This window comes from Vulpes lagopus, chromosome 1 (assembly GCF_018345385.1).
Source record: "Vulpes lagopus strain Blue_001 chromosome 1, ASM1834538v1, whole genome shotgun sequence".
NCBI classification, from domain to species: domain Eukaryota; kingdom Metazoa; phylum Chordata; class Mammalia; order Carnivora; family Canidae; genus Vulpes; species Vulpes lagopus.
This window is the reverse complement of record NC_054824.1, coordinates 145,090,253-145,116,080: the sequence shown is the minus strand read 5'-3', so window position 1 is coordinate 145,116,080 and position 25,828 is coordinate 145,090,253. Positions and strand designations below refer to the sequence as shown.

The 25,828-nt window shown below is 52.3% G+C and overlaps 2 protein-coding genes across 2 annotated transcripts; one reads left to right on the top strand and one right to left on the bottom strand.

Annotated features, from left to right (window-relative positions):
• Positions 1-86: 86 nt before the first annotated feature.
• PRCC (proline rich mitotic checkpoint control factor) lies at positions 87-24,816 on the bottom strand. The gene is made up of 7 exons (XM_041762045.1): positions 24,083-24,816; positions 13,920-13,967; positions 10,997-11,563; positions 7,578-7,673; positions 5,315-5,458; positions 3,320-3,385; positions 87-523 (listed from the first exon to the last, which is right to left on the bottom strand). The coding sequence occupies exons 1-7, from the start codon at positions 24,542-24,544 to the stop codon at positions 437-439; spliced, it is 1,470 nt and encodes a 489-aa protein (XP_041617979.1). The 5' UTR covers positions 24,545-24,816; the 3' UTR covers positions 87-436.
• LOC121494943 (ATP synthase F(0) complex subunit C2, mitochondrial-like) lies at positions 7,700-10,990 on the top strand. Its single transcript, XM_041762091.1, has one exon. The coding sequence runs from the start codon at positions 8,739-8,741 to the stop codon at positions 9,276-9,278; it is 540 nt and encodes a 179-aa protein (XP_041618025.1). The 5' UTR covers positions 7,700-8,738; the 3' UTR covers positions 9,279-10,990.
• Positions 24,817-25,828: the final 1,012 nt, after the last annotated feature.

The following is a 25,828-nucleotide window of genomic DNA, read 5'->3' as shown; positions in this document are numbered from 1 at the left end:
ATCCAGGAACAGGAAAACAAGTGAGAAAGCTCCACAATGGAAAAATGAGACCATGCTAAGATGGAGGAAGGGCTTAGGGCAAGCAGTGTCTGTCAGACTGAATGTTTTATTTCAACAGACATCCCTGGTTTAAAAAAAAAAAAAAAAAAAGTGGAGGGAAGAGCTCCCCATTTCATCACACCCACCAGGGAGCAACAGTCCTGTTCAGGAACTCAGAGCCCCGTCCGAAGCATCACTCGAGTCTTTGCTAGCTCCCAGACAGAGGAGCTGAATTTTCTAATTTCTGTTAAGAAAAATCTATCAAATGTGTTCATTCTCGCAGAGGCGAGGGCTGGCTCCTCAGGGACGGAGACCCTGGGCCTGGAACAGCTGGGGTCCCAGAGGCAAAGCCAGGTGCCAGGCCACAGGAGGTGCCAGAGCGGTGGGGCCCAGAGCCCTAGAATCCATATTTGGCTTGGGTCTGCCGGCGGCTGAGCCTGTTCTCCGACCAGGTGTTCTTCAGTTCCAGCTCTCGCTCCTTAGCCTGTGGGAGGGGGACAGGCAGGGGTGAGCCGACTGGGGTGCCGAGGGGCCCCTCTCTGGCCCCGAGCTTCCCAGTCTAACCTCTTTCTTCCCCGGAGCAGTTAAGGGGGAATACCAAATCCCTTCAAAGACTTCATTTTCTCTTATTCAAGTAGAAGGGGAAGACCCTGGGAAAGCAGAGAAGAAACATCTCTTTGGGGAACTAACAGCATATCTCTGAGGCTAACAGGGTTTTTTTGTTTTGTTTTGTTTTGTTTTTTATGATAGTCACACAGAGAGAGAGAGAGAGGCAGAGACACAGGCAGAGGGAGAAGCAGGCTCCATGCAGGGAGCCCGACGTGGGATTCGATCCCGGGTCTCCAGGATCACGCCCTGGGCCAAAGGCAGGCGCCAAACCACTGCGCCACCCAGGGATCCCACTAACAGGGTTTAAGCAGAAACAAAAACTGAAGAATCCTGGTCCTGAGGCGCCTGGCTGTCTCAGTCAGGGAACATGCCACTCTTGATCTCAGGCTCCTAAGTTTGAGCCCCATGTGGGGTGCAGAGATTACTTAAAATTAAAAACAAAACAAAACAAAACAAAAGGTTCCTGGTCCCTCACCTGTTGGGTTTAAAACTGAATCGCTCAGGTGGAAGAAGGACAAAGAAGAGCTAGAGTGTGTGCATCTGAAAGGAAGGCAAATCAGATGCTTGAACCACAGAATGGGAAAGGACATGAGAAAGGACGGAAGAGGAAGATGACAGGGGAGGATGGAAGAGGATAGAAGAGGATGGGGAGGATGAGGGAGGAAAAGGGTGACTGGGGAGGACAGTCTCAAAAAAAGTGGACAGAGGGGATCCCTGGGTGGCTCAGCGGTTTAGCGCCTGCCTTCAGCCCAGGGGGTGATCCTGGAGTTCCAGGATTGAGTCCCACATCGGGCTCCCTGCATGGAGCCTGCTTCTCCCTCTGCGTCTCTCTCTCTCTCTCTCTATGTGTGTGTGTGTCTCTCATGAATAAATTAAAAAATCTTAAAAAAAAAAGTGGACAGAGCCACACAGGACCCCACCCCACAAAAGCTACACCTAAAGATGCAGTTTTGTGTTGTGCTGAATATGGTGGTGGACGGGGTACCTGAGAAATTGACACCACTTTCTGACACAAATGGAAGCCATGGCAAAAGGACTGGAAAGTACTAGAACTGAGACTCCTCTGCTGACCATGATGTAGCACTCAGGGAGTAGAGGAACACCCCACGAGAGTTAGAGGATGCCTGCTCATCTCCCCTGGATGAGGGGTAAGGGTGAAGAGTTTGGGTTTAGAAGAAGTCCCTACCCTCAAATCCTTTCCCTACAAAAAACAAGATAGGGTAAGGACACAAGGGGATCCCTGAAAAGGAAGGCGAGACTATGACCAGAACAATGGAAGCAGATTTCCCACTTAAGTCACCACATAGCATATGCGCCCCCAGGGAAAGGGCCTAGACAGCGCTCAGTACAGTGGGTCTCAGAAAGATTTCTGTTTTGGGCACCTGGGTGGCTCAGCAGTTGAGCGTCTGCCTTCAGTTCAGGTCATGATTCCAGGGTCCTGGGATCGAGTTCTACATCGACTCCCCACGGGGAGCCTATTTCTACCTCTGCTGGTATCTCTGCCTCTGTCTCTCTCATGAATAAATAAAATCTTAAAAAAAAAAGTCTGTTTTATGATTAAATGAGTATTTAAAAGTTGTCAGGTCCTAGCATATAAATAACATTCTAATTCCAAAAGACATTTTTGGATTATGTGATTTTTAATTATTTGTGTTGGTATCTCCTGCCACAGAAGTGGAGAATATAAAACCAACCTCCTGGGGTGCCTGGGTGGCACAATCAGTTGAGTGACTGTTGGTTTCTGCTCAGGTCATGATCTCAGGGTGTGGGATCGAGCCCCATGTCAGGCTCTGTGCTCAGCAGGAAGTCTGGGATTCTCTCCCTCTGCCCCTGCCCCCTGCTTCTCCTCACTGAGTACTCGCTCACACATACTCACTCTCAAGTAAATAAATAAAATATATTTTTAAGATTATTTATTTACCCATGAGAGAGAGAGGCAGAGAAGAGACATAGGCAGAGGGAGAGAAGCAGGCTCCGGGCAGGGAGTCTGATGCAGGACTTGATCCCAGGACCCCAGGATCACATCCTGAGCCAAAGGCAGACACTCAACCACTGAGCCATCCAGGCTTCCTAATAAATAAATCTTAAAGAAGGAAAAAAAAAAACCTTCCTTATCAGGTAGATGTTTTGCTAAAAGCTGGTGGACCATTTTTCTTTAGAATAGTTTCTTAGGGGATCCCTGGGTGACTCAGCGGTTTAGTGCCTGCCTTCGGCCCACGGCGTGATCCTGGAGTCCTGGGATCAAGCCCCACATCGGGCTCCCTGCATGGAGCCTCCTTCTCCCTCTGCCTGTGTCTCTGCCTCTCTCTCTCTGTGTCTCTCATGAATAAATGAATAAAATCTTAAAAAAAAAAAAAAAAGAAAAAGAATAGTTTCTTAAATCCCTAAACAATAAAATTGCTGTTTATCTATTTTTGGTAAATGGGCTCTTTAAAAGAACCATATGAGAAACCACTTCACTGCCCTTTGTGTTTGTTTCAATGTCTAAATGTCTCTGCAGTGGGTGATTCAGAAGGACACATCCCCCTCTAGTGGCCAAGTGGAGGAGCCGCCAGGGGTGAGGCGGGAGGGGCGGGGGAGGCGGGTACCAGGGACTGGAAACTGGGCCTCAGCCAGCACTTGCCCAGGTGTTCAGGGCCCAGCAGGCAGGGGGGGGCCCCAGCTCTCTCACCTGATGGATCAGGTACGTGATCTGGTGCTTCCGCCGCTGCTGGCCTGTGGGCTGCTCGCCTTTCTTCTGCAAGGGAGAAAACACAATAATTAAGCCACTGGAAGAAAAGTACAAGTATCTCATGTGCCTAGATGGTGCAAGGCTGGAGACTGAGAAACCGACCACATAGCCCAGATCCTGGGGGAGAAGAGTCAGCATGGAGCTGTTTCTATGACTATACACTTACAGTTATTTTTATTAAAGCTATTTTCCAAAAAACCCAGACTCAGAAGATCTGCCTGAAATAGCCTGCTAATATCCCCACTGGCCTCGAAATACTTTGAGGTCAGTACGGTGTCTTCTGTTTCTCTGGTAACCCCACCCCACCTCACCCTTAGCAACAAGCACAGGGCTCTGCCCACAGTGGACGCTAGATGCCAACTGTAGTGCCCGCAGGGAGCTTAACACAGTGTCCCTGCAGACTGGCTCACAACCCTGCTCATCTCCCGCGTTGACCCTCTCAATCTCTACCTCCTTCTCCTGTCAGCCCGCCACCAGCCCACTCCTACCTACTGCTTCCCAAGCTCTCCTATCAATGGCTAGCAGCTGCAAGCCCGCCTCCCCCATTCTAGCCAGTGCCTATGGGACCCTGCAATTTGAAATTCCACCATCACCCCACCAGTCTCCAATATTTCAGTATCCACCCCTAGCTGGCTGAAGCCCTAACCAAGCTCTGATGCAAATGCCTTACTGTCCAAGCCTATATGGGTCTGGGTTTCATCCTGTGGTGTTCTGTCCTCCACCAGTGCTGTCTCAGACCAGAAGCTTCCTAATCTGCCCCACCCAGCTCCCAGCACTCTTCTCTGGAGTGTCCTCAGCACACCCACCATTCTGTTAACACTCCAGCGTCCTGAAGTCTCTCTCCCAGTTACGCTGTAAACGCCTCAAGGACAGGAACCGTATCTTTTTCTTTTTAAAAACTCTAGCTTTAATAGCTTTAATACAATGAGATGGTGGCAAGAGAAGCCAGACCTGGGAAAACTGTGAACTTCAATTCCTTGCTGCTGTGTGACATCATTTAATATGACCCTCAAAGATGGCAAATACTAACCACCCCCAGCCCTCGGTAAGCGCGAACAACAGTAGCTGTTACTATGTGATGATGCTTCTCGACCCATAGTCAGGAAAGCATGCTCTCCTAAGTGGTTTTTCCAGGAAACAGTGATGGATCTACGCCGATCTAACCACAATCCTTTGCTCTGTCCTGTATGACCGCCAGCATTCAGTTAAAACAAACGGCTGGGGCTCAGATGGCCATCTGTGGCCACAGAACAAAGCAGAGAAAGTCAGGGGGAGGAGAAGGGAATAAGATGCCCGACCTTGGCCTTGCTGGTGCTGGGCTCGAATCCAGGGCTCCCCCACATTTTCCCCCCTGTGGCAGGTTCATAAATGTCCACATTTGCTGTACTCAGCTACTAGGTGGAGAGGGGTTCATCACGCTGAAGAAAATGAGCACAGAAAGGCAGGAGCTCGGTGTGGGAAGCATGAGGAATAAAGCATCTGAAAAGCCCACAGCTGGCTACAATAAATAACAAAAAAGGAGAGAGGAGGGGTTGCACACGCAGAACCTAAGCCCCCAGGACTTTGCTGTTATGCCCACACCTCAAAAGGTGCTGAGCCAGGCCCCAGCGCGACAGGACAGAGGAGGGATCTGACTGTGGGCAGAGGGCAGAGCAGCTGCAGGCTCCGTCCAGCCGGGGAAGCAGCCACAACATATCAAAGTTCTTCCCAAGTGCAGGATGGGAAACTGCTCCAACTGCTCAATCTCAGCAACCAGACCCCACCATCCAGATAGGAAGCAAAGTGCTGCAAAGTTCTGGAAGGCAGAGGCTGCATCCATGAGGCTGGGGGCATGCCCCAGTACCGTGGGCAGCAGGCATGTGTGAACTGGTGCTGGGGCAGTAATGATTGGGTGTGGGCTCAGGATGGGGCCACACAGCAGATCTTCCCACTTACTTTGCTGAATGACTTCATGGTTTTCTCTTCTGTCAGTGACTTGGTCATCCACTGCTGGGCCCCACTGAGCTGGTCATCCCCTTTAATCTCCACAAAGTTGACCTCCTCCCTCCCTCGGTTCCTCTTGCCCTGCAGCCGCTTAAACTGAAAAAGGAAAAAGAAGGCAGGATGGGGGGATCTGGGTGGGGGATCAGGGGAGGTCACTAGGGGTCCAGACAGTATGGAACGGCTTTGTGACTCCCTGGCCCCCCATGCCCTTTCACCCCACCACCTACCAAGCTCCCCTGAGGCCAAAGGAAAGGCTGCTGCTCAGAACTTCTACACTCAGGGGAAGGATGCCTCGGAAATGCAATACCCCGGTCACTACTTGGAACTGGTCACTGCTTGGAACTTGTACTTGTTATATATACACTGTATCTGCCTCAAAGGAATATACACTGTATCTACCTCAAAGGACTGTGTACAATTTTCAAATTAAGAATTCAGGGTAAGGGGCAGCCTGGGTGGCTCAGCGGTTTAGCGCCACCTTCAGCCAAGGGCGTGATCCTGGAGACCTGGGATTGAGTCCCACGTTAGGCTCCCTGCATGGAACCTGCTTCTCCCTCTGCCTCTCTCTCATGAATAATTAAATAAAATCTTTAAAAAAAAAAAAGAATTCAGGGTAAAAAAAAAAAAATCTAGAATTTCTCCTCTAAAACTTGGTTTTTACACATCTGCTCCTTCCTCTTGGTTTGGTATCACAAAATCAGCAGACCCCACACCAGACTGGACCCAGAGAGGGAGCCTCATAAGAAAGGCCTGGCAGATCTTCTAGGAGACTGCTACTCTCTCCTTCCCCTCCTCACCAAAGTCACCCAAGATGTGCCTGGAAGGTAGTGTGGGTGGACTCTAAAAGCACTCAGGGGAAAAAAAAAAAGCACTCAGGGGCACCTGGGGGGCTCAGTCGGTAAGTGTCCAACACATGATCGGCTCAACTCATGATCACAGGGTCCTGGGATTGAGCCCCATGATGGGCTCCCTGCTCAGTGGGGTGTCTGCTTCTCCTGCTCCCTCTGCCCCTTCCCGTTTATATGTGCATGCTCTCTCTCTCTCAAATAAATAAAAACATTTAGGGAGGAAAAAAAAACCACTGAGAGACTTGAGTGGAACCCAGGTCCTGGTCTGAGCATTATTAGCGAGGCTCTGAGGGGCATTCCACCTACAAGAAACTAACTTTTGCCACAGTATGAGCTCAATGCTGCCTCCTGGGCTGAGGACCTAACCCTGAAACTTGCCAAGGAAATACCCACAGGGGATTGGGTGAACAGTAACTAGGAACAGTATGCAGGGCAGCTTTGGTGCCGCCTGTGGCCCAGGGTGTGATCCTGGAGACCCAGGATCGAGTCCCATGTTGGGCTCCCTGCATGGAGCGTGCTTCTCCCTCTGCCTGTGTCTCTGCCTCTCTCTGTGTATCTCTCATGAATAAATGAATAAAATCTTAAAAAAAAAAAAGTATGCAGAAGAATGGACACTCCTCTGTGAAAAGGTGAGCAGATGATTATTTTTCATAAGAACCTGTATGTAAAGAGGTAGCACCCTGGATTCCTCCAGCCCCTCCTACCAGGTCATGACCTCCCTACGAAGAGAACAATACTTTCCATCCTGCACACAGGCTGATGGCACAGGACGTGGGGTTTCCATCTCTCCCTGGGCAGAGATGATGGAGCTCAGCGCAGGGACCCACGGGTGTAGAACACGAGTTATTCACCATGGCTGTTATTCCCTCACCAAATCCATTCTCCCCTTCTTTTATGCAAGTGAGCCCGACATTCTAGCGAGGCATGTGACCACCCAACTAAATAAAGTCTACACCCCTGGGTGCCCCTGCAACCACGTGTGGCCATATGACCAGACTCTAGGCAATGTGGGAGAAGTGGGAGTGTTTGTAGGAACTTTTAGGAGGTCTCCTATGAGAAGCTGCAGAGGGTTGGCTGGAACATAGGCCTGAGAGCTGCAGCCTCACCTGCCACTGCTGGGCAGAAGAATAAAGGCCACGTGACCCAGGGACAGCAAACTAATGATCAGGAGGGGACTGGACCCCTGGGCCTACCTACCTCTCATCTTCTTTTACGAGAAGTTAGCTTCCCTGAAATAAGCCATTATGCTTTAAAGTTTCTCAGTTACATGCTGCTGCAGTAAATCCTGACTGAATATAGTTAGAAAACCTTTTTAGTTTCAGATTGAAACCTGGTGTCCATACGTCAGTCACCGTGCTTTAACTTACTGCTTCGTCATCGATGAAGGAGGCATCTGGGGCAATTTCCTGGGGGGGGACCAGAGCCGGGTCCTGTGCAGGATAGTAGCCACCACTGTAATAATCCTGCAGCCAAGAGGGAAAAAAACATACCAACTGAGGGGCACGGTGGGCAGGGGACACGGCCTGCCCAGGAGCAGAGAGAGCCTTTGTCAAACAGCAGCAGTAGTGCCAGTACCACAGACAACTCCATTGGACAGGTAAAAGTGCCAATCCCAAGGACCCAGCAGCGATCCAAGAACAATCTGCAGCTTTTCTGATGTGCACCATCCAGACAGGTGGGTATTTTTTAGGGAAAGGTGAGAAGAAATAAAGACATTCTCTCCTGCTTCAATTTCCACCCTGATCCCTCAACCCGGCTCCCCCTCAGCCCTGCTCTAGAGGCAGAAGAGACACACTTGCACTGAGCAGGGGGAGAGGTGTGAAGGCATATCACTCCTGTTCTTTGTCCTTTTAGGGCCTCTGGACCCAAGGACACTGCCTGAACCAGGAGAGGGCGCACCTGAACTAATTTAACGTTGTGCATCCACTTCCACAAAAACATGAGATAAAATAACTGGCTATAAGGGTGGTATGGAATTAAAGCTGAGACCATGCCAGGTGTGTGTTACCGGACACTTAGCAATCTGAGGACCAGCCTGAGGTGAGCTGTTACATGCTGCCATGGGTCCCAGAGGAAGAGGGGTGCAGGCAGGATGAGCCCCCAGGAGGCCAGTGGCCCTTCAGCTGAGAAACAGGTTTCTACCTTGTGCACATTTTCTCCCAATTCTTCCACTTTTGCCCCAAGCTCCAATAAATGGCCCTCTAAGAACATCCACTTTTTGGTGAGCTAAATGGAAAATAAGGTTTAATACTGACGAAGGGGCACCTGGGTGGCTCAGTGATTGAGCATCTGCCTTTGGCTTGGGGTGTGATCCCAGGATCAAGTCCCACATTGGGCTCCTTGCATGGAGCCTGCTTCTCCTTCCTCTGCCTGTGTCTCTGCCTTTCTCTGTGTGTCTCTCATGAATAAATAAATAAAATTTTAAAAATATATACTGATAAGATACATGAAAATCCAGAGTGATTGGAGCACGATTTTCTATGAAAGTATTCACGTAAGATACATGCAATTGCAGGGTCCCCGAGTATATGTCAAGTGTTTCATGTGCACAGACCTCGGTGCAGTTTATAAATGGATACAGAGCTCTCGGTCATCTCCGCTCTGGGAGCAGCTCTCCTGCTACAGCCCCTCATCCCCTGAAAATGTACACCTGTGCAAATTTCGTCTCCACCCCCTTCTTGGTCCGGAGAACCTCTCAGCTGTTGAGCCGATCACTGTCTGCAGTGGTGCTAAAACCACGGGAGACACTGACAGATAAGAGCCTCAGCAGCTTGGCAGCCCCACATCCCCTGACCTCACTTATTCCTAGCCGCAGCTTCCAAACCAGCGCCATTTCAAGGGACATTGACATGGCAGCCAAGTTCACTGGGGCTGGGGCTGCCACTGTAGGGGTGGCTGACTCTGGGGCTGGAATTGGGACTGTGTTTGGGAGCCTCATAATTGGTTATGCCAGGAATCCCTCTCTGAAGCAACAGCTCTTCTCCTACGCCATTCTGGGCTTTGCCCTCTCGGAGGCTATGGGGCTCTTTTGCCCGATGATGGCCTTTCTCATCCTCTTCGCCATGTGAAGGAGTCGTCTCCTCCCATAGGTCTTTCTCTCATGTCTTGTCTGCCCTATATGCCCTGTATGTTCCTTTTCCTATACCTCCCCAGGCAGCCTGGGAAAAGTGGTTGGCTCAGGGTTTGACAGAGGAAAGACAAATAAATACTGTATTAATAAGAAAAAAAAAAAAAAAAGGATACAGAACGCCGGTTACTCATTTAACTGGCTTTTTTTTCCTTTTGAGCTAAAGAGGTCAAAACACTCTTATCTTCCTTCTAACTATGTTGAAAGGAGACATTTTGTTCCTGATCTGCCTACAGGGTACATCGAGGCTCAACAGCAAATATTCAGGAAATACAAATACTTAGAAATTGTTCTTAAAGTCTTTGATCAGAACAGGGTCCCCCCAGGGCACCTGGATGGCTCAGTTGGTTAAGGACCTGCTTAACTTGTGCTCTCTCTCTCAAATAAATAAAATCCTAAAAAAAATAAAAAAAAAAGAACAGGGTCTCCCCAAAGCCCACCCTATGGGTCCCTAGCCATGCCCAGGATGAAGGTTAAAGCTGGCCATTTTAGAGAATCACAGGGGTTTCAGGGGACCTAAGTTTTGCAAATGTCCCGAGCTGGCAGGAAAACTGCCGCCAGCTGCCCCTGCTCAACCAGCAGCCCGCTAAGAGTCCGAGGGCCCCCGGAGTCCTCTCCACCTAGCACATGCTGGCTGCTGGGAAAGTCTTTCCTAAACCCACTCACAACCTGGCATGCTATACTCATTCTCACGCCACCCACAACAAAGCTAAGAAGCTCCTCCAAATGGCACTTGGATAAAAAATCATCACAACCAGGCAGCCCGGTGGCCCAGTGGTTTAGCACTGCCTTCAGCCCAGGGCATGATCCTTGAGACCCGGGATCGAGTCCCACGTCAAGTTCCCTGCATGAAGCCTGCTTCTCCCTCTGCCTGTGTCTCTGCATCTCTCTCTCATGAATAAATAAATAAAATCTTAAAAAAAAATCACAACCATTTACTGGGCACTTGCTCTGTCCCAGGCACCACACACTAAGCTAGCTGATGGGATAGCCTAGCAACACCACGAGGCTGCCCGTTAGGCCCCCTTGCACAGCTGAGGAAGCAGCTCAGACTCACACAGCTTGCAATTCAAAGCCCAAACTGCCCTCAGACCTCATTCTGTCCCACTGTACAAACTGCAGTCCCCTGCCTCCCCACGGTAGGCATCTCCACCCTCCCAATTTCCCAGGGCTCGGTCTCCCATGTTCTCTGTTCTCCCTTTTCCCTCTTCCCTGCTGTGTCAACTCTCCAGATCCTTCCAGCCTTCAGCATCTCCTCTCTTTCCGTCCTGCTCTCGTGTACCCCCCCTCCACCTCACTCATCACCACCATCCACACCCACGAGGCCATCCTGGATCTCCCAGACTAGAGGCCCTTCTTCTTCCGCTTTCTCCCTCCACCTCTCACCAGCTCTTCCGACAATGAGGGCTGGTTTTCAGAACAAAGTTACCAGTTATGTGCTTCTACTTGTCAGACTTTGAGACTTAGGCAATTTTAGACCAGTATGGTTCAGAACAAAAGTAGTATGTATCGAGGCTCAACAGGTACAGGAAAATCAAGACATGAGAAGACATAAACTCAGCCAAAGTGATGCCACAGAAGCTGTATCACTGGCTCAAAGCTCTCCCTGGCCATCATACCCCAGCATGCCCTGGTCTACCCTCCATGCCTCCTACCCACCTGATAATAAGCACCAGCGGCATTGGCATCGCCATATGTGGAAAACTGATTGTAGCTGTAGTCATCCCCAGGCTTAGGCATCCAAGGGGCCCCACTGGAGCCTGCTGCCATCTTGAATTCAAGGGGGGCATTGGCTGCATCGTCCTGGAAGGCTGGCTCTGGTTCCGTGCCTGGAGGCAGCTCTTCAGGGACAGTGGGGATAGGGTAAGGGTATGGCTCAACTCCAGGTGGCTCAGCCTTGTCAGGGAGGGAGAAAAAGTTCTCGGGGGCAACTTCCTCATCACTGTCGTCCTCCTCCTGCGTGATCTGCTTTGTCACCTGCAGGGCAGCACTCTTGGCGGCAGCCTTGATGGCAGAGGGTGACGGAGTGGTGGTTGTGGTACCCACGATAGAAGCAAGGGGAGAGGGCTTGGTCTTAGAAGCCTGTCTGGAGGGCTTAGTGTCAGAGGAGCCATCCGAGGGTCTCCGGGAGAAGGCATGGGGCAGGAGCAACCTGTTAGTCTCTTTCACGGTCAGGTTTTTAGGTTGGGGAAGCAGGGCGGACAGACCAGTCCCCTCACCGGATCCCTGGTGAGCGCAGGTTTGGGGAAGGAGGGAAGAAATGGGACAAGTGAGATCTTGTGATACATATTACTAACATCAAGAACACGAATCACGGACAGGTGCTGCAGCCTAAAATCTTACCAGCCCTTGCTTCCTGTTTACCTCTGCCCACTTGGCTCATCCAACAGGGCTGGAGTCCTCCCACCCCAGGCCCTTCCGCTGGCTGCTGCTCCCAAGGTTAAGATGCCATGCCTGTTCTCCTTGGTTCCATACCAAACCAGCTCCACTGTCCTCTGCCACAGACCCTTCCCTGATTCTGGGTTTTTGGCAAATACGATGCTTTTTTAAATATATTTTTATTTAAATTAAATTTAATTAACATATACCATATTACTAGTTTTAAAGGTAGAATTTAGTGATTCATCAGTTGCATACAACACCCAGTGCTCATTACTTCAAGTGCCCTCCTTAATTAAGCCCATCACCCAACTACCCCATCCCCCACCCGTTCCCCTCCAGCAATCCTCAGTTTGTTTCCTAGAGTTCAGCATCTCAGTTACAATGCTCTTAGTCCCACATCATCCTCCTTCCCCAAAAGCCCAGGGCTCTCTCCAGCCAATCACTCTACCTTTCTCCATATCTTGAAAAGTTCCTCTTAACATAGGAACCCTCTGCTTCCTTTAGATTGCTACTCAAAAGTAAAAAACAAGGCTCTGTCCAAAAGACATCCATTCTTGTTGCCCAAAGTCCTCTCCTCTGCCCAAGGAAAGGCCTACGGATTTAGTATATTCAGCTTATGGCTGAGTCAAGCATTTAACTTCTCAATTTGCAAGCAAGTTGGCTCACCCCATTCAGAGTTCCCAGGACACGTAAAAATCTCCCCGATTCTGTTTTCTGTTGCTTTAGGGCCAGCCTAGCCTAACTGTAGGGTTGAGGGAGGTGTCAGTTTGAAAAAGGAGAACAGAATAAGATCATTTCCAGAGGACCAGTATACTTCAGCCCCTTGGTCAAGCAATGCCTGGACCCTGGGCTTGGGAGTCAGGCAGGCAGAAGAGTTCATCTGGCAGGCAGGCTCCTCTCCAGGCTGTGTATCCTGGTAGACTGCAGAGACCCAAGTGTGCAGGGACCCAGCCAAGGGGCCATGTGGAGCACCTGCTCAAGCTACCTTGAGGTGTCCAACTTCTTGGATGACATCTGGGGTCACAGCCACACCCCCTGCAGCACCAAGGCCCCACTCTGCCCTCAGCTGAGCTCCCTCTCCACCTAGCCCCTCCTGCCAGCTGGGGAAACTGTTCTTTCCTCCTGAGGCCTTCTGCACTCCCATGACCAGAGCTGCCCATCCACCTCCTCCAGGCAGTCATTCTGGTAACGGGCTTCAGCTGCCAGTGGGTGCGTGTCTCCTCCTCCGTCACCCCCTATAAACAGGGCCACAATATCACTCCCCAGTCATGTCTCTCATTCCCACAGGACTGTGTCGTAAAACCTCCCAGCAGGGGAGGGGACACCTCCACAGAGTCATGCAAGAGGGCAGCTTTGGCAGCATACACCCGAGTCACCAAAGAACAAGTGTACAGAGGAAGGACCACTTTTGCTTTTGTTTTTCTGGAGACATATGATCCATGAGATCAGAGAGCACAGAAGTCCTGAAGTGCAGAGTAAAAGGGAAGACACTCCCAGGGGCCAGAATCAAGGCTCTGGGACAGGGAGAACAGGGTAAAGGGCAGGGAGGTCATCTCCTGGCACTGTGTAGTTGAGGACTTTAGGCTCCATTCTGGAGCAGGAGCCAAGCGCAGCAGGGATGAGCTTGGACTCCACCGTCAGACACCAGTGGACTCCCCACCCTGCCCCACTAGCCACTTGGCCCTGGGCGAGCTCCTTCAGCTCCTGGGTCCCTCAGGTAGGATGCGGGCATGATGCGGACACTAGGCCTTCAGCACCACTTTGAGGATTAAATCAAGTAAATGCTGATAAAGCACTCAGAACAGCGCCTGTTACACAGTGCTATTTAAGTGTTAATTTTCCAGGTTAAAAATGAGATGGGGAGAAAATGGAGAATTTTAAAATACAGACGTTCCCCATGAGGTTTTCACCCATCGCTTCTTCTACTCTACCCTTCCTGCATAATCTCTGGAGCAGAAATGTACCGATTCCAGTGGTTTCCATGCCCCCTGCCCTCTGCCCTCTAGGCGAAGGGATGCCACCTCACCAGCACCTGGGCGCAGTGAGGGGAGGTCACCCAGGGACACAAACCATCTGGTAACAGTGGGTCCCCCAGCACTGGCATCTGCTCTAAGTGTGGTGGAAAGTACTGGGTGTTGTAAATTGCTTTCCGGAAGCTGCGTGGGATGAGAAAAGGGGCTGTGCTGCGTCCAGAGCTTACCTGAAGGACAGTTTTCTTCTTTGACGGCTCTTCTTCCTCGGAATCTGACTAAGAGAAAAAGAAACAGAATAAGGCCATCCCATTCAACGGCAGCGGAGGAAGAACCCAGAGCAGATGAGGAGCAGGAGAGATCGCCTGACTGTGGGATCCTACCCCTGCCCCACAGAGGCAACCACCGAAGGCAGAGCTCTCCTCCTGCCGGAGACCTGCGTCAAAAGAAGGGGCTATGCTCACCTCCCCAGGCCATTCATCCCCCCCCCCCCCACCCAGACTTGTTGCATAGCTTTCCAGCCATCAATTTCTATTCCATCAAAGCAGAACTATTTTCTCTCGCTTAGACTTGGTGGAAAGAAAAGGCTATATGCCCATTCTCCTTATAAATCTGTCCACAAGAAGATGAATGTGATTTGGCCCACAATCGCCCCCCATCTCAGCTTCACTTCTGAAACCACTCATCCAGACTACATAACCACACAGCTGGGGAACTCCAGTGGGAGTAAGTGGTGTGTTAACTACTCTTGTGTGCAGCATTAAAGGTCAAAGCCATTGGAGAAATCCATTCTCTCTCCAAATATGATCTACTGTCTGCCAGAGAGTTGTCTGTGTCCAAGAAGGCGAGCCAATGGGGACAGTGAGCACTTGGGGCACAGGAGACCACTTTGTCACCCCTAACTCACCAGGACTGTTCTTAATACAAGCTCTCACACTGAAAACTACCTGAACTTGCAGCTCAGTACCAGTTCCTGAGCATATTCAACTATCAGCAAGGTGCGAGGCATATGAACAGCAAGCTTCACCACTACTTGACTTCTAAACATTAATCCCCAAGCCAAGAATCCTGAAAGCTTTCCATTTGTTCTTGGGGCCTTGGTTTGAGCATCTGCACATGAAGGGCCTCCAAGGCCCGTTCATCTCCCAACACTCTGCAAGAACTCAAACCCTCTGCCTGACTTTCACAGCTGACACACACACACACACACAAGTTCCTTTTTGGGTTCATGGATGACAAAGACCTCACAGTAACAGAGGGCCTCCTCCCTGCAAGACACAGTGCGAGGTGCATAGACAGACTTCCAGGTTGCTGCCCTGGAGGCATTACAGGTAAGATGATGTGGATCCCATATGCCCTCGGGCACAAGATAGGGCCCAGTGCAGGTAGAGTCCTAGCCCACTGGTCTCCAAACCATTCACCTCAGGGTGCTTCCAAGAGCTTGTGTGTGTGCTGTGACACAAAAGAAATCTCTGCCCTCAAGGAACTTACAGTCCAGTAAGATGACGAGCACCCTAGTAATGGTAATAAAGGCATTAAACATAAGGAATCGAGGGGCGCCTGCGTGGCTCAGTTGGTTATGCTTCTGACTCTTGATTTTGGTTCAGGTCATGATCTCAGGGTGGTGAGATGGGCCAGCCACGAGCTGGGCCCCGTGTTCAGCATGGAACCTGCTTGAGGTTCTCTCTCCCTCTCTCTCTGCCCCTCCCTCCCCTGTTCTGTTGCAATAAACAAACACAAGGACACCAAGCAACCCCTCAAAGAACCTGCTGGTCCTACATTTCTTCCTTTCATGGGTGGCCTGGCTTTAGCACCTCATCCCTGCGCCTGTATCTCAGCTGCCGGGCACTCTCCTATGTCTGTACTCTGTACTCCTGACTCCAAACTCCCAGGAACCTTCCTGGTGACTCTCAGCTTGCTCTTTTCCACTGTGTCCTAGCATCACTCGTTTGGGGTGGCGTCATGCTAACCCTGGTCCACATATGCCTGCTTTGCTCATTTTTCTTTTCTTTTTCAAAAAAAATTTTTAAAAGATGTATTTATTTATTCAAGAGAGAGAGAGACAGAATACGTGAGCAGGGGGAGTGGGAGAGAGAATCCCAAGCAGACTCCATTCTCAGCGTGGAGCCCAACACAGGGCTTGATCTTTCGACCTAGAACTCATGAACAAAACTGAGCTGAAACTGAGTCGGACTCTCAACTGACTGAGCCACCTAGGTGCCCCTGACTATGACATTTTTCTTATTTGTATTCTCACCTTTTCTGCCATATAGTTCAAGACCGTCTCACAGGATTCTGTGTGCAACGATCTCCATTACTAACTGCTGCCAAATACATATGCATGATGAAATCCTTAAGGGCAGTCTGTCTCAGTACTTAAACGTAGAGGATAAATAAGGGGGAGGCGGTAAGGGGAGTCATCTCGGTAGCAGTCAACTCACTTGCGATGCTTCACTTAGTCCTTCTGGTAACGCTTCCCAGCAGGTGTTATCACCTCAATTTTGCGGGTAAGGGAGGTGAGGCTCGCCAAGGCTAAACAGCAGCTAGAACACAGCAGAACCAGGCCCCGGCCCCTCTGTGAGCCCACATCTCTGCAGAGACACCATGCCCAGCTGTCCGAGCCTGCCCACAGCCTGCCCAGGCCTGACAGCCACATGGTCAGGCCCCTCAAGAACCCCCACATGATGCGAGAGCACAAGGCACAAACTCAGAAACACAAGTCTGAGTCTCCGCTTTGTTACTTATCTGCCACTCCCAAGCCTATTGGAAATAACACACACGGCACAACCAAGAATGCACAAGCTACTGGCCATGAAAATATACATAATTTTAAAAAAAGAAAAAAGAAAAAAAGAAAAAGAAAATATACATAATTAACATTGTGGGCCGACTTCAGGGATTATCACCCTCCCTGGCCTATTAGATGTCAAACTCAACCAAACAGCCTCAGGCCCCACATGCCTCATGTTTTGACCTATTCTCTCTACTCCCTCTCCCCCCCACCCCACTGCCTTCAGAGACTCCTGACCACTCCCTGCCTTCTGGCCACAAAGCCCCGCACCCCCCCCCCCTCCCCACCCAACTGCAGGGAACTGCCTCAACTGCCTCAAGGTTGGAAGGCTCTCACTGCGGGAACCACCTCATTGTGGGCCTGGCTACAGAGCATCCTTGAGCGTCCTTGAAGCCTGGAGGTACAACTCCACCTCAGCAACATGTGCAACAAGTCTCACTGCAACAACCTGAAAACAAGCAAATCTTAGCCTAGTTTAAGATGATGACATCTATAAAACTGTACAAGCATCTTCTTATTCTCCAGATCTTATGATGACCAGAACAAGGCTGCAGAATGCCTAACTGTCCCTGCAGCCAACAGAGGTGGACGCCAGGTGTGCTGAGGAAATGCCATTTGTCTCTCAAACAGTACACACTGTCTCCGTTATACCGACATTCCAAGATTAAGGTCTGAAAGCACAAAAACCACATCTGTACAGACCCTAGGAGCCACTTACTGTTCCTGCATTCAGGGAGCTGCGCAGGGCCCTCACAATCACCCTCTCTCTGGAATGCCTGGTCCTTATCCCCGAACCATCTTATACACTACTTCGTGAAACACATGAGCTACAGCAGATCCTCCAAAACATGGCAAGAACTTCCCCAAATCAGAATCTCCTGTGTGCTGGGCCCACAATCTCGTGAAGTCCTGCCTTTCTACCTCTGGGGAGGGACAGAGCAAAATCTCTCCCTCTGAAAGCTGACAAGAGGGACTCGGGGACATTTGGAACTGCTTTTGGGCCACAGGACAGGTCTAGGGGGCTGTGGGGCTTGGACAGAGTAAAACCATCCCTGCCGTTCACACAAACTCACGCCAATTCCGCCCTAGAAGCTGGTGGCCACATGGAGCTCCCGGGCTCACCATGGAAGCTCAGAGGCCACTCAAACGAAGATCATGTGGCCATGGGGGTTCCCGACTAAACACTCACAGGAAACAGAAGGAGAGCTTACAAAGAAAACCTATTTCAGCACAGAGCACCAGAGAGCATGGAGGGGGCCAATGCCCAGGCTGAGAGACAAGCCATCATGCATGCCTCAGTTGCCCAGGACAGGGGAGTTGGCACCCCTTGGAACTCCGCAGAGAAACATCAGTTCAGCTTCCCTGGAGACCCTGCTGGAGGTAACGGGCTCAGCCTCAGCATTTAACTTAGACCCAAGGAGAACTTCCTGGACAGGAACAGGGACAGAAGCACATTAGGGTTTTCTCCTTTATCACAGAAAAACATATGGGATACAAAATGTGCCATTTTATCAATTTTAAGTTTACAACTCAGTGGCATATGGGATCCCTGGGTGGCTCAGCGGTTTGGCACCTGCCTTCAGCCCTGGGGTGTGATTCTGGAGTCCCGGGATCGAGTCCCACATCAGGCTCCCTGCATGGAGCCTGCTTCTCCCTCTGCCTGTCTGTCTGTCTCTCTCTCTGTGTCTCTCATGAATAAATAAATAAAATCTTAAAAAAAAAAAAAAAAACTCAGTGGCGTAAGTGCACTCACCGTGCTATACCACATTCATCACCGTCCATTTCTAGAACTTTCATCACTCAAACCAAGTCTGTACCTCCTGAATGACAACCGCCCAGGAGCTACTCCCTGACCCCCAACCCCGGGGCATGGCGCTTTTCCTCTCCAGGTCTGCGATTACACACACTGTGGGTACCGCACACATCAGGGCCACCCGGCGCACACTCGTCTGTGGCCGGTTTGCTTCACTTAGCACCCATGTTGTCCACATGCCAGCATTTCCTTCCTTCCCAAGGCTGAAGGATACGCCACCGCACAGCACCCACGCTCTGCTCGTCCACTCCTGTGCAGACACCTGGGCTACTGCCACCTCCTGGCTAGAGTGAACGGCAATGCTGGGAAGACAGGTGTGCAGGCATGTGAGTCCTGTTCTGGGCTCTTTTCACCTAGGAATCAAACTATTAGATTATAGGGGAGGCCAGCTGCTCAGGAGGAAGAGGATGCAACTCCTGTCTCAGGGTCATGAGTTCGACCCCCACGTTGGGTGTGGAGCTTACTTAAAAAAAAATTGGGGGGATCCCTGGGTGGCTCAGCGGTTTAGCACCGCCTTCAGCCCAGGGTGTGATCCTGGAGTCCCAGGATCGAGTCCCACATCAGGCTCCCTGCATGGAGCCTGCTTCTCCCTCTGCCTGTGTCTCTGCCTCTCTCATATCAATAAACAAACAAACAAACCTTTAAAAAAATAAACAAATAAAAAATAAAATTTTTTAAAGAAAATTTTAAGGGACGCCTGGATGGCTCAGCGGTCAGGCTCTGCTTTCAGCTTAGGGTGTGATCCTGCAGTTCAGGAATCAAGTCCCGCATCGGGCTCTCTGGGGGGAACCTGCTTCTCCCTCTGCCTATGTCTCTACCTCTCTCTCATGAATAAATAAAATCTTAAAAAAAAAAAAGCAAAATTTTAAATAAGAAACTGCTGGATTACAGAGTAATTCTAAGTAACTTTTTGAGGAACTGCCAAATTTTTCCACAGGAGGCCGTCCCGTGAAGGCCCTGGAGTCCACTTCTAGAGAGGCCAGATCCCAGCCGACGGTATAGGGCAGTGCCGTCAGACTCGAGACAGGGGTGAGGCCCACGACACCAGAGCACCAAGGCCTGGCCAGGATGAGCCCTCCAGGGTTTTGGAGGCACAAACTGGTTGTCTTAAAAAGAACGTAATGAATTTCTTCTTGACCTCACAAGAGCCCGAGCCTCAGTGGCCACCACTGTCCTCTCTGCTCCAGCTGCCAAGAGTGACAAGACACACACACCAGACACTGCTGAGCAAAACGGAAACAGACCTGTTCCATTAAGCCAGCCTGGTGGGATCTGCTAATCTATCAGAGCCTCGCTCCTGGTGGCAGCCTCTTGCTTATCTTCTCAGACTCTGGTTCTGACAGACTCCCTCTCCAAAAACCAATCGCTAGCTGCCAGGGCCAGGAGCCAAGGAGGAAATAAGGGCCCAGGCACAAGCCCCCAGGGTCCAAACTCGAATCACTACTACACTCCTCACTGCTATTATCCCAATTAGCCAGATTCATCAACTTGTTTCCCTCTTTGGTCTCCGGGCCCTTCAGTTAGAGCTGGGCCTCCTCTCCAGCTCCTGCGCCTCGCCCCTGCGTCCCCCACCCCCACCTCTGCTCCTATGCCCCGCACTGCGCCTGGCGCCTGGCTCCTGCACCCCGCTCCTGCACCCCGTTCCTACACCCCACACTGCGCCTGGTTCTTGCGCCCTGCTCCTATGCCCCACACTGTGCTGCCTGCACACCAGCGGCTGCCCCAGGGCACTCTCTCCCACAGGCATAACGAGATAACAAAACACCTCTGCGGTCAAAGAGAGGCCAAACCTTGATCTTAGATCCATCACCTCTGTTCTCTACACTCCTCTTTCTGTAAACCAGGGACCATGATGAGCTGGCAGAGGCAGGGTCCTGCCTCAGGCAGGGTCACAGCCATTGGGCAGATGCCCCACAGATGTCTGCGCTCCTTCCCTCGCAGTTGAGGGCGGAGACTGTGCTCAATCTGCTGCAGTCAACTCTTATTTGGTCAACAGAAATAACCAAAATAAGTGAAACCTCCCATCTCACCACTGCCAGTTTTCCAGTATCTGGGTAAATGATCTGAAAACGTGGGTATTACCAATCCAGATAAACCTGAAACGTGTGGGCTCTGGAACGCACATCTAGAGACCAAAAACTCTTAGAGCAGACTGATTTTCTTTTTTTTTTTTTTTTAAAGATTTTATTTATTTATGAGAGACACAGAGAGAAAGAGAGAGAGAGGCAGAGACACAGGCAGAGGGAGAAGCAGGTTCCATGCAGGGAGCCTGACATAGGACTCAATCCCAGGTCCCCAGGAACACGCCCCGGGCCGAAGGCGGCGCTAAACCGCTGAGCCACCCGGGCTGCCGCAGACTGACTTTCCTTCTTCTGACTTTCTGTATCCTGATTTTAGAAGTCTGCATCCCTGAGCCCACAAAATCAACACTCAAGCTGCCCAAGGAGACAGCTGAGACAGTAAGAAAAGGAGGTGGTGATCCGGCATGTTGCAGGTCACTCTCAATTCCTCACAGTGGAAAGCTGACCTGGACATGGAACTGGGCCCTGCCCGTCCCCTGGCTGCAGCTGCCTGCGGAGCTGACTACGAGCAGCCCCACCATATTCTCGCTCGTGGAAAACCAGAATTGGGACTAATAATGTGGTTCCATTTGGGACCTAAAGGAATAAGGGAACAAGGTGTGAGGGTGGGGGTGGCCATCAGTCCTCTGCAGCAAACGTGGAGCAGAGGAAGCTGCTCTGCAGACAAAGAATGGATCAAACATGCAGAGCTGTGTGGGTCCCCAACAGACCTCCAATTCCTGACTCCCGGCCCTTTCCAAAGTACCATGCTACGCTTATGATGTATTACCATTCAAGCCAGCTAGAGGTGCTGTCTGATAACTGCAACCAATTAAATCCACCTAACCCCCAACCTGCCCTGTTTCCTGTACTCCCTCATAAATGGCACCACTACCCTGCCCGCTCCCTGCACTAAAAGGCAGGGGTCAACCTCGAACCCTGGCCTTTATTCAAGCCATCCCATCAACCACCTAGACTGGCCAGCCACTTCTGCCTCCTGACAGATCCGCAGCCTACGGATCTCACTGAGCTGGCGCCCCTGTCCAGGCCAACGCCCTCTCTCACGCTGCCCCCTGCCAACCCCCACCCCACCCACTGCCAGTCATGCTCCCTGCCAAGTCCTCGCCACTCTGCGATCTGAGAGTCCTTGCTTGGCCTTTAGGGGCACTTACCTAGCACTACCCAAGGGTCACATCAGAGGCCTTCCGGTGGTGCTCCAGGCCCAAACCTCTGGCCTCGGCACCTCCCTCCCCATACTCCTGTGAGTTACTCACTTCAGGTGCCCCTGGAGCACTGTCACTCTCTCACCACTGGGCTTTGTGCCACATCCTGCTTGTCTTCTCCCCGCAGCACCTCTTCCCTGGCTCCCTCCTCCTCGCTTTTATTATCTCCTTCCTCTGGAAGTCTCCCCAACTTCTAGACTGGATCAGTGCCTACCAGGTGTGCTCCCACAACCCCAGCTCTCTCCTGGTTCTTCTTCTTTTCTTTTTTTTAAAGATTCTATTTATTTATTTATTCATGAGAGAGACAGAGAGAAGGCAGAGACATAGGCAGAGGGAGAAGCAGGCTCCTCTCAGGGAGCCTGATGTGGGACTTGATCCCAGAACTCTGGGATCACGCCCTGGGCCAAAGGCAGTCGCTCAACTGCTGAGCCACACAGGCGTCCCTCCTGGTTCTTCTCTGACTTGACCTAAAATCTACCTCCTTGTCAGTCTTCTCCATAGACCGTGGCGTCCTCGTGGGCAGAGCGATCATGTTCACCCCTGTACTCTCGGCTCCCGGCACAGACAGGCAGCTTTGTTCCAAACGAAAGTGAACGAATAAATGCACAAGAGTTCAGAGTTGGTTACTTCTACTTCAACACCAAACTCTGAAGGGAAGTCACTTAAGGAAACCTAATACATTTCTCCAAACACGTACTGAGAGCCTACTAAGTGCAGGACACAGAGCTTAGAAGCAGAAGTGCTCGGAACCCTCACCTGGCTACCGCGAAATCTCTCAGGCCACCTTTCCGCAGGAATTGTGCTTTCAGAGACCACCACCAGTTCAGGCGGGACGAAAATAGGAAACTGGAGAAGCTAAGGTCTCGGATCTGGTTTCTCTGACGATTGTGTCACTGTTCACTTCAGAATTTCATGAATTCCACTGATGGAGGAGAACAGACTGCATATCATCAGAGTGACCCACCACCTGAGCCAGCCTGAATGGACGGTTCTACGACCCCTACCAGCTGCATTTCTAAGGCTGCCTTCGCAGACTTGGAAATGAGCTTCTCCACTGCCACAGGGCAGGGGGCCCGCTGGCCCCAGACATCATGCCTGCTCCCAGACAAACACGTGGAGACGAACAGGAAGGAGAAAAAAGAGAATGCCGAAGTAATGAACCTAGTTTTCTCTGTCTTATCCAGAGACTTTTCTCTGTGTGAGATTAAATCAAGGCCCGAGTAAGTTTCAGCAGAGTGACAGAGCCTGCCTTGGATTCTAGATGTAGATGCCACGGTCTCAAGTGAGCAAGAAGGGGGACAGCTAGAGAGATTCTGAAAACTCCTTTCCATGAACAGGCCACCTTCACCTGAGCTCATTCACTTCGAAAACGTTGAGGTGGCACTCAGCAGGGATACAGTAGTGCTTAGAGTAACAGCCAGCCCTGCCTTCACGGGGCTTGTGCACGCCTGCAGGGAGATGGGCAGTAAGACGTGCTGTGTGTTTGACGGTGATAAGCGCACAGAGACAGGAGCGACAGGAGTAACAGGAGACTGTAGTGCAAGCCGGCAGGCCAGGATGTCCTCACTGAGCTCCTGTCTTCTAAAGGAGATGAGAGAGAGGATGGTGGGCTCTCTGGGGAAGCAGCTGAGGGACCAACCAGAGCAAACATGGACACGGCCCCAAGCCAGAGCTGGAAGCCTGCAGAAAAGCAAGAGCAAACACAAGCTTCTCTCCGAGGGTCACCAAAGGGGAGCGATGGGCTGACCAACTAACTTTTCGGAAGAGAGCAAGGAAAGAACTCAGGAAAATCCTGAAACACCACCTGTGCACAGGCCTATGTCTCCTTGGTTCCCACCGCGCTCACCCCAGAAAAGGGCTTCTGTTTTCTGCTCCCACATACAGAAGACAACGTTGACGTGGCTGCCTCTTGTAGAACAGGATCCCACGGTCCTAACTCACCTGGCGAGGCAACACCTAAATGGGGACACCAAGGCACGGGCGGAGGCGACCCAGGCAGCTCTTCACAGCCACCACGTCCCATCCAGGTAAGATCCTACGTGCTAGTCGCCTGCTTCTGCTCTGTAAAATCTGCCATGTTATCTCCCAGAGTTCTGTCAATCCGAGGGCAGGGCTGATGCCTCAGCGGCGCTGTCCTCCACCGATAATTTCTTCCTAACTCCCTGGAACACAGAACCTGGGATCCCTATTCCTTTCCCCAGCCCCTGATGGCTTTAAGTTCAGGTGGAGGGAAGCGGGAGCGCAGGAACCCTGTGTCCCGTCACTTCCCCAGGCACACCTTTCACGGGCCGAGGAGCAGGTGCGACAGGGGAGCGGCGCCCCGACCTGGGGATGGCGGGCGGCCGACCGTGTGGCCCTCCCGCAGGGCGGTGCAGCCCCCGGGAGCCCGCATGGGCACGTCCCAAAGCCCACGAACTCGCTCCTCTGACGGCAGGGGCCCAGGTCCGCGACCACCGGCCGCAGGTCCCCGCGCACTACCCGGCGCAGCCCCCCACCCCATACTCACATCCCCCTGATGCAGCTCCGGCGCCGCGATCTTCACGGGCTCCGTCCTCTTCTTTGGCTTGGGAAGGCCCAGGGGGGGCCCGGCACCGCCCATGGAGGGGGGCAGGCCGAGGCCGGGGCCCCGGGGCGAGGGCAGCCCCAGCCCCTCCCCAACTCCCGCCGCCTCCGCCGGGCTGACGCCCGGAGGGGGAGGGAAGCCTCCCAGGCCGAACGGCAAGGGCGGCGGGGGCTGGAGCCGGGGGTCCCCGGAGGGCGGGGGCAGCAACAGTGGCGGGGGGAAGGCGGGGGCCAGCATCTGGGGTGGCGGAGGCAGCAAGGCCGGGCCCTTGGGTGCGGGGAGAGAAGCGAACAAGCCCCCTAAGGTGGGCCCGGATGGCGGGGCCGCCGCCTCCTCCTCCTCCGGCTCCGGCTCGGCCTCATCCGGCTCACTCTCATCGCTGCTGGCGTAAGCAACCAGCGACATGGCGCCTCCCGCCTTTGGGGCGCCCTTGCCGGCAGACCAGGCCTACTTGAGACCGGGGATGCCGGGAGGCCTGGTGGACCCTGCCACGGGGCGGGGCGGGGGACCGAAAAGCCCGCCTTCTCCGTATCCCCGGGCTAGCCCCGGCAGGAGCCCATGGCCACAGTTGATTTCCAAGAGTAAGGCTTCCTTCTTCACTTAAGCTCCCAGTCCCAGGCAACTACACACAGCTAATGGCCGCCGAGTCACTCCGCCTCCTCCTCGCCTCACCAACACGAGAACTACAATCCCCAGAAGGCACTTTGGCCACAGCCCCATGCTCCGCTGTCGGGAACTCAGCGCAAGGCACGGCGGGAGTTAGAGTCCGAGGAAGGATTAAGGGTCGCGCAGAGAGCCAGGAGGGAAACCCGCCTCTGACGCGAGGACGCCTGGGATGAGTAGTTTTTGGGGGCCACTGGCAATTCCGAGGGGACTACAAGCCCCATCGGTCTCCGCGGTCGTCACGGAGACGGGTAGAAGAAGCACTTCGGTACTTGAAGTTCCCTAGGGCAGCCGCTTGAGCGCTAAGGTTGATGGGAAATGTAGTGCTCTTAGAAACTGCAAGCGGTGTCGGGAAGGAGAGGGAGTCTGCGAAGGTGGCGGATGGGGAAAAGCGCTTAAAGGGGAAGTGACCTCTGAATGAACAGACGGAGTTCCCGAGTCGCCCGAAACCGGGAGTTGGAATAAAACACCCAGTAAGAGCCAGGGCCCGAGAAACGCGTACGAAAGTGGAGGGGGGGAGGGGGAAGTGACAAATAAGCGAGACTTGAAGTCTGAGAGCCGAGATGAATATAACCCCTGAGTGGGGAGGTGACTCCCTCGCCATGACCGAGGTGCACGTCCAGGAGGACCCAGCCCTTCCAGACTGGCGCCTGGCCTCTCTCTGCAGCAGCCAGTGAGGAGAAAGATGGGCAGGGCCTGGAAGGCAGCCGGGTGTTTGAGCTTAGTCCGTTGCGGCTGCACCCCCTCGGGCAGAGGGGGGAGAGGAGTCCGAGGCATCACCCGAGCCCGTCCTTGTCCTGCCCGAGGCTCCGTCCGTCTGCGGACGTCCTCTGCACCCTCCGCATCTTCTGCATCCTCTCCATCGGTCTCTCTCTCCCCGCGCCCGCTGTTTCCTGCTGTGCCTTTGTGGGTGACCTTCGTATCCATCCGTGTGTGTGTCCCTTCCCAGCTCAGGAATGTCTGCCCACAACTGCTACCTGTCTACCTGTGGTTTTCTTCCCTTTCTTCTTTATGCATCTTCACCCT

What these genes read in the sequence shown, in the direction of transcription:
- LOC121494943 (XM_041762091.1), top strand. Translation starts at nt 8,739, where the DNA reads ATGTCAAGTGTTTCATGTGCACAGACCTCGGTGCAGTTTATAAATGGA.
- PRCC (XM_041762045.1), bottom strand. Translation starts at nt 24,544, where the DNA reads ATGTCGCTGGTTGCTTACGCCAGCAGCGATGAGAGTGAGCCGGATGAG. An exon ending in CCATGAAGTCATTCAGCAAA is followed by an intron (nt 3,386 to 5,314) that starts GTAAGTGGGAAG and finishes TCTCCCTTGCAG; the next exon opens with AAGAAAGGCGAGCAGCCCAC. An exon ending in TCACGTACCTGATCCATCAG is followed by an intron (nt 524 to 3,319) that starts GTGAGAGAGCTG and finishes CCCCTCCCACAG; the next exon opens with GCTAAGGAGCGAGAGCTGGA.